The sequence below is a fragment of the Xyrauchen texanus genome, chromosome 5 (genome assembly GCF_025860055.1).
Source record: "Xyrauchen texanus isolate HMW12.3.18 chromosome 5, RBS_HiC_50CHRs, whole genome shotgun sequence".
Classification (NCBI taxonomy): Eukaryota; Metazoa; Chordata; class Actinopteri; order Cypriniformes; family Catostomidae; genus Xyrauchen; species Xyrauchen texanus.
Window position 1 is genome coordinate 2,972,317 of NC_068280.1, and position 8,254 is coordinate 2,980,570.

Sequence of the window (8,254 nt, forward strand, 5' to 3'; positions counted from 1 at the left end):
TCAGAAGTGCTGTGATAGGTGTGGGTGAGAAACAGATCAATATTTAAGCTCTTTTTTCTATAAATCTCCAGTTTTACTTTCACTTTCTTTTGTTTTTGGTGATTCACATTCTTTGTGCATATCGCCACCTTCTGGGCAGGGATTGAGGGGTTCGCCTACAAATTGACGTCATGACTGAACAGCTCTCTTTAAGTACTTTTTTACTATAAATTCTCCTCCCTGCCCAGTAGGTGGCGATATGCACAAAGAATGTGAATCAACAAAAACAAAAGAAGAAGAATGTGAAAGTAAAGTAAGAAAGATGTATAGTAAAAAAGGCTTAAATATCGATCTGTTTCTCACCCACAGCTATCATATCACTTCTGAAGACATGGATTAAACCACTGGAGTCTTATGAATTACTTTTATGCTGCCTTTATGTGCTTTATGGAGCTTCAAAGTTCTGGTCACCATTCACTTGCATTGTATAGACCAAGAGCTGAAATATTCTTCTTAAAATCTTCATTTGTGTTCAGCAGAAGAAAGAAAGTCACACATCTGGGATGGCATGAGGGTGAGTAAATAATGAGAGAATTGTAACTTTTGGGTGAACTGTCCCTTTAAGGTTAGATTTAGATTTAAGTTTAGGGTTTTTATAGGACTCCAAATAAACAGTGTTGAATTTGTTGAGTGAAAAAATACAACTTTTCTGTGAAAAGTATTTTAGAAAGTAACTTAAAAGTAATTAGTAATGTGATTACTTTTCCCCCAATTAAGTAATCTATAAATGTAGTAATCTGATTACAATTTTAGAGTAGTAATACTGTAACTACTTGCTAGGTAATAACCAAACATTGGTGACAGCGTGAAGAGGAAGCAGCGGGACAAACGTTGTAAATTTGGGCACCTGTGAGTGTCCCGATGCAGTGCTGTTGGTTTTTGATTGTCCTCCCATCTCTTTTTCTAGACGTCTGCGTTCTTTCTCTCTGCGGTCTCTTCCTCGCTCTCTTTCTCTTCCTCTGCCTCGCTCCTCTGAAACCTCACGCTCATCAACATATTGCACATCCCTGTAGTTTTAACCAAAAAAGGATTTAAAGGTTCTTAAGTGGCATGATTGTTTTAGATACAATATTAAGTCTGAACGGCCCCTTGTTTGCCAGAAGGGTGCAACAACATTGAAAAGGCTAATTATTCCCATTTTGCCAACTATGTGCCCATCTCAGTTTTACTCCTGAACAAAGTCATCCCTTATGGCCAAAGTACATCGGATTCAATGTGCCGAAACGTCTCGCGCACAGTATGCATGATGCATATTTCGTCATCAGGACAATATGGCGGACTGTGTCGTGTGCAGTCATTTTTTCTAGACACGCGGACAGATCTTAGCAAATGCTGCCTGCCGTTGACCGCTCTAAAGATTATCACGAAGTAGTCCTAGTGCACATGCGTCAAACATGTCTGTATGTGCGCACAGTCAAAAGAGTAAACGTTTGAGCGCTTGACCTTGTGCAAGATGGAACCACATGCAGAATAACGAAATATATCCGAGCCTTAAAGAGGCCCTATTATTAAGGGGTCCGGGTCGCTCAGCGAGTATTGACTCTGTCTATCACCCCTGGAGTCGCGAATTTGAATCCAGGGCATGCTGAGTGACTCCAGCAGGTCTCCATAGCAACCAAATTGGCTAGGGAGGGTAGAGTCACATGGGGTAACCTCCTCGTGGTGGTGATTAGTGGTTCTCTCAATGGGGCGTGTGGTGAGTTGTGTGTGGATCGTGGAGAGTAGCATGAGTCTCCACATGCTGTGAGTCTCCACGGTGTCATGCACAACGAGTCACGTGATCAGATGCACGGATTGACGCTCTCAGACGCGGAGGCAACTGAGACTCGTCCTCCGCCACCCGGATTGAGGCAAGTAACCGCACCACCACGAGGACCAACTAAGAAGTGGGAATTGGGCAGTTCAGCCATGACTTCTGTGGCTTAGCTACGTCACTTTGTAACACATTTGCATAATGCCCGTCTAAGGGCTACTTCGGTTTTGGTAAGAGGCGTTACATTTCCGACACATGCTCTTAAGCGGTTGACCAGTCACAACAGACTGGGCCAGCTGACCAATCAGAGCAGACTGGGCTTTTCTGAAAGGAGGGGCTTTAAAGAGACGGGAGCGTTTCAGACAGAGGGTGAAAAGAGGTGCTCAATGTACAGAATGAGAACAATTAAACCTATTCTAGCACACGCCCAAAATAAAACGATGAACCTGTAAATGAGCATAACGTGGGCTCTTTAACCCCTCGCTTACAGTTGGGCGATCTACCTAAGATTTATGAATCAGTCCGATTGGGTCATTAAAGGTCATCCAGAGTCATTGAATTCAGTGTCTTTATGCTAGCACTAGCTGGCTTTGATGAAGCCGTTTGAAGTTATTTAAACATACAATGAATAAAACTCACTATACTGTATTTATAAATCAAATAATTTTGGGTGCTTTCGTCTGACCTGTGCTGATTGTCTCGGCGTGGGCTTTGGCTCTGCGGTCTCCTTCTCACTACGATTGTTTCTTCTTCCTCAGGATACAGTTTAGAGCGGGGAATATCCGCTAGTATCACGTAGTCCTCTATGGTCATCTCTGGCACTGCTGGTTGGCTCTCGGACGTGGGGTTCTCTGACAGGATTATTGCCTCCAAGCCCCGCCTGATGCTGCTTCCGCTCCTGTCAGTGACTGGCTTGTTCGTCTCAGCAACTAAAGCTTGGGATTTGGCAAAAGCGCTGGGATGTAATTGTTTTTGAGAGGTGGGGCTTAAAGGGTAGTGGGTGGAGCTTTGAGATTGACGGGAATCAGATCTGGACGGTTTGTCTGAGGCGTCTGGTGATGCACCATCTCTGTCAGATTTATGATTCGAGCGTATTTTAGGAGTGCTATGACCGTGGTTATTATAATCTCGATAAGGGGTCGAGACACCAGTGCTGTTATAGCCAGTGCTACAACCAGCGTTTCTACTGTTGCGACTGTTTCCACCACTTTTTCGACTGTTGCGACCACTGTTGCGACTGCTATGATTGCCATTTACTTCCATGTCAGTATTCAACTGTTTCGACCAGCAGTGCCTATCGTCTGAAGCATCCGACTCGGCCGAACTGGCAATCGATTTCAGATTCCTATACAGCTTTTCGGAATCTAAACTATGCCCGTATGAACTCTGGGAGGGGCTTCTTTTGTGAGAGGGGCTAAACAAATCAGCATATTTGTTCGTCCCAGAGCTTCTCAGGGGAGAGGCGGTGCGCGAGACGACAGAATCTCGTCTTCGCGAAGGTGTGCATTTCCCAGAGGCGTGTTTGGAGGAAGTGTGAGATGTTCGGTGACCACGTGTGGTGGAACCTCGGTGATGGGATGAACTTTGAGATACTGCTCGCCTATGAGGGGAGACGTTCATAGATCTTGGACTCCCAGAGCGAGGGCTTGCACGAGATTGGCTGTCGCCACGTCTGAAGTTTGAATAGGGCATGTGTCGTTGGGGAGAGAGACCGCTTATCGCCTCATCGCTAAGATTGTCAGAGCGCCTCCTGATGGACGCTAGGCCCAGGTCACGGTTTCGGAAGGGGATGGTGGCTTTGCGTTCTGGACTGTGGTTGGCTGGAAGGGGGTGGCCTCTTTCGTAGTGCCGTATGGGAGAGGCTGGACCGCCGCCTTCCTCTTCCCTGTCTCTTGAGAGGAAGCGACTGGCTCTCTTAAAAATGGCACGACCGCCATTTTGTTCCACTTCTCTTTTAGTTTCTGTTTGTGGAAGACACGGCTAATGTAAAAGCATTTTTTAACACACCACAAAAACTTAACTTTTTTTCTTATTTTACTGATTTGACATTACATAGCTCAGGGTATAAATAAATTGGCTCCACAAAACTTCCAATCATGTCACCTGTGACTGGGTAAAAGTTTGTGTTGATTCAACAAAGCAATAAAAAGTTGTAGCAGTTTATCCTATTTTACAAAAATGTCTCCATGTGTCCAAAAGCCTCTCCAAACAAATAAAAGATAATAATTGTACATAAGAACTAATTACACATGCAAACACAACAATGACTAAAGGTTTGCATAGCATGCAGACATGATTTTAGTCATGAGATTTCACAGAATGAGTTTCATTCTGTGCCATTTGAGTCATCATTGAGTCTGTGTCATGTTCTTGGCGCCATCTCCTGGTGGTCATATGTAATTACAGTGATTGATCACATGACTTTCTGCCCAAATATGGAGGACTATCTATGTATGCTGAAGACATTTACTTAGCTATTACTCACAGGGTTGGGGAGTAACGGAATACATGTAACGGGATTACGTATTTAAAATACTAAATACAAGTAACTGATTACAACAGTTACAATTTAAATCATTGGTCATTTAAACACAGTTACATTGAAAAAGTAGTTTGATTTCTGACGAGATTACTTTGCATTTTATTGTCATTTGTTTCATTTAATATTTAGTTTCAGATGGAAAACATTTATACATATAAATGATCCAAAGTGCATTTGAACAGCGGTGAAACACTTTCTGATGATGTGTTACATTCATACGTGCGACAGAGAAGTACGTTTGAAGTACGTTTGGAGCAGAAGAAATAGAAATAAACCTTGTGTAAATTGTTAGCTTTATGCTAAGCTAAAATGCTATTTCTAGCCATTTTACACACACATGTGACCAGACACCATCATATTTATTATCAAGAAAATTCATGTTAGATCCTAATTTCTATTTTTCTAGAAAGATCTTTGACATCACGGCGATAATCTTATTCTTGATAATAATGTTTGTATTGTTTTCCTATTTTTCTGATATTTCTGCTTTTCAAAGAGTGTATTTTTAACATGTATTTTGAGTTTTTATAGTCAAAACAAGTAAAAATATCCACCAGTACTGAAGAAGTAAACCAAAGTATTTAGATTACATTACTGACCTTGAGTAATCGAACGGAATACATTACAAATTACATTTTAAAGCATGTAATCTGTAATCTGTAGTGGACTACATTTCAAAGGTAACCCTCCCAACCCTGATTACTCGCTATATTTTTGTAACAAACAGGCCGCTTGTATTCTTTCCAACGACACATGACACATCTGACGAGTTTGATGTTTTTACCGATTACAATAAAATGCACAGAGCAAATTTTTTAATAAACAATCAAAACAGCATCCTTCTGATTTGTCTGCAAATTTCAAAGCAATTGTTCAGTTGTGGTCATAACGCCTGCATGCACTGAAAATACCATTTTAAACAATTATGTCTCATAAATTTGGGAAGGTGAAAATGTATCAATGATTGACTGGAAAGACTCCATTAAGGTTACTGTAGTTTTAATCTCACCTGTGTGTTGGCTGACACTTCCTCTTCTGCTCTGTATTTCTATCACAGAGCGGCTTTCTGACCGCTGGAGAGCTGAATCAAGTCGAGTCATTCTTCAGATTTGATCCGGACCACGTCGTTTACTTCACGACCGTGTTGAGGGACGATGCAATTAGGAACAATCTGACATCACAATGACTGCTTGTTCAGGACACATCACCTTCATTTCCCTGATTGGCAGAATGTGACTGAATCCAAGCGGCCTTCAATTATTTACACCCCTGAGGTGAAGGTACAGACTTGGAACTCCTAAATAGAGCGATAAGTGCAATCTTAGCAGGATCTATACTAGAAACAGGATATTTTAATGTAGCTCGTAGGTGAAACAAGTTCCTCAAGGCTTTAAGGTTAGATGGACGTCATCCCAGAACTCAAGCACAACTAATCAACTGATCGTACACTGCGAAGCAACACAATGTACACAAAGTTAACGCTAAAGAACAGCGAACACCTTTAGAGATTGTACAGTATGAGCCATGAGCTTAAAGTATAGACTTACCTTAAAAGTAGGTTATTAAGGCATGCGTTCTTAAGCGTGCAAAATAAGTAACCAGCAAGGCAGAATGTAACGGAATTGAATAAAGTCGTTTTGTATGCGCACCAAAAAATAATGCATGCCACAAACCTTCTTAGCTTTCCCAAGACTGTGCTATTTAACATACCAGCGTCTTGTGTCTCGCCTTCCTCTGCCCATCTCTGTGCCATCCCCCCTCTAGATCTCTCGTTCATTACTTTACGACCGGCGGGGTGTAACTCAAGCTAGACTCTGCCTCTCCTCATGACTATTTCATCACACCTGGACTGTCCCAACGACACCCAACTTCTCTTCCTTGCTCTCCTGTTCCAAGTGCACTTGTTCTCTTACTCTTACCTGTGTTCTTCGTTCATTTCCACTTCTCTCTGTACCAGCCTCTTGTTCTTGGGCAACTGTTTCCATATGCTCAGTTTTCCATCATTCTCACTCAACGTGCCGGTCGTGCAGGATGAAACGACCATCAGTGGAAGTGATCCAAGCTCTCACAGTTCGGTTGGAAGTGATTGAGGACGTGTCAGATTGACTACTCTCCTGTTTTGTATTTTAGTGTCCATGTTGTACCGCAATATAGTGTTACAGTCTGTTCCCTGAGGACTCTACATGATCAGCTCATTAAAATGCAACGGGATCACAGAGCGAACCTCTTATTCCCTTCTTTGTTTTCCATGACGTCCCATCAACGCCAGCTCGAGCACTAGTGCTAATTGAAGTACAGAACACTTGCCCTGTTTGATCTTGGGTGGCTGTTCTTGGCAGAGAACTTGTTATTAAATAAGTCATGCGTGTATATATATAATCATACTTTCATTCTTCTGCAGAACACATATGAAGATATTTAGAAGAATATCTCAGCTCTGTAGGTCCATACAATGCAAGTGAATGGTGACCAACACTTTGTCTTGTTCAACTCTGGTGGTTGCATTAATGTCTTCTAAAGGCAATCGATAGTTTTGGGTGACAAACAGATCAACATTTTAGTTCTTTACTTCTGTTCGCTCTCCAAAGCGCTTTAAATGGGTTTAACCGCTGGAGAAGTATGGATTTCTTTTATGCTGACTATATGTGCTTTTTGGAGCTTTAAAGTGTTGGTCACCATTCACTTGCATTGTATGGACCTATAGAGCTGAAATGTTCTTCTAAAAATCTTAATTTGTGTTCTGCAGAAGAAAGAAAGTCATACACATCTGGGATGGCATGAGGGCGAGTAAATGAGAGAATTTTCATTTTTGGGTGTACTGTCCCTTTAAGAAAATATGAGCTATGCTTGCCCATACAAAACTATAGGCCATAATGCTAGTGTGTCCTGGATGGTTAGCAGGGTGTTACTGTGCAGTTGCAAAGGTGCTAAATGTGGTTGTTTACGGTCCCAGTTCAAAAGAGCCCACCCCCGAGTCTCTATGATATTCTGGTCTCCAGATATTAGAAGTTGACCAATTCATCGGTTTTGTCGATTATTCGGCACCAATAGCTACGTTCAAAACTATCGGTTATTGGCAAAAATCAACAACCATACTTCATTGAGGGTTTGAGAGTACGACCGCATCCTCATTACATTAGGTTTAGGCTTTGGATAAGTCGCTTTGGATAAAAGCATCTGCATAAATGTAAATGGTAGAGTCACATGGGGTAACCAAATTGGGCCGGTTGCTAGGGAGGGTAGAGTCACATGGGGTAACCTCCTCGTGGTGGTGATTAGTGGTTCTCTCAATGGGGCGTGTGGTGAGTTGTGTGTGGATCGTGGAGAGTAGCATGAGCCTCCACATGCTGTGAGTCTCCGCGGCGTCATGCACAACGAGTCACGTGATCAGATGCGCGGATTGACGCTCTCAGATGCGAAGGCTTCTCCTTTTCTTTAAAAGAGCAAAAATGGAGGTAACGGTGAGGCACTTACAATGGAAGTCAATGGGGCCAATTTTTGGAGGGTTTAAAGGCAGAAATGTGCAGCTTATAATTTTATAAAAGCATTTACGTTAATTCGTGTATAGTTTGAGCTGTAAAGTTTTTAAAATTGTGATTTTAAGGTTTTAGGGTTTGTTGACATTGCATCGTCATGGCAACAAAGTTGTAAAATTGGCTATAACTTTACACAGATGCGGTTGCTAAGTGATTTTATCACACTAAAATCATGTTTACACACATATTGTTTGTGTCTTGTGTCTAATCTTTTGAAACCGTGAGTATTTTCACGATTACAGATGGTCCCCATTGACTTCCACTGTAAGTGCCTCACTGTAACCCAGATTTGTGCTTTTTTTGTTTTTAAAGAAAAGGAGGGATGAGTCTAAATACATTTTTGTGGTAATCAACATTATGCCACAAATGCTGTCGACTGAGCTC

The 8,254-nt window shown here is 41.9% G+C and overlaps 1 protein-coding gene across 1 annotated transcript in view; it reads right to left on the minus strand.

The window, feature by feature from the left end:
• LOC127644084 (zinc finger CCCH domain-containing protein 13-like) overlaps positions 1 to 6,175 on the minus strand; it is a 17,793-nt gene extending 11,618 nt beyond the window's left edge. Inside the window, exons 1-4 of the mRNA XM_052127102.1 lie at positions 6,045 to 6,175; positions 5,344 to 5,631; positions 2,478 to 3,753; positions 887 to 1,046 (exon numbers count right to left, since the gene is read on the minus strand). Of these exons, the coding sequence (XP_051983062.1) occupies positions 887 to 1,046; positions 2,478 to 3,753; positions 5,344 to 5,434 (1,527 nt within the window). The 5' untranslated portion in view covers positions 5,435 to 5,631; positions 6,045 to 6,175. The remainder of the gene's footprint in view (positions 1 to 886; positions 1,047 to 2,477; positions 3,754 to 5,343; positions 5,632 to 6,044) is intronic.
• Between the last annotated feature and the right edge of the window lie 2,079 nt (positions 6,176 to 8,254).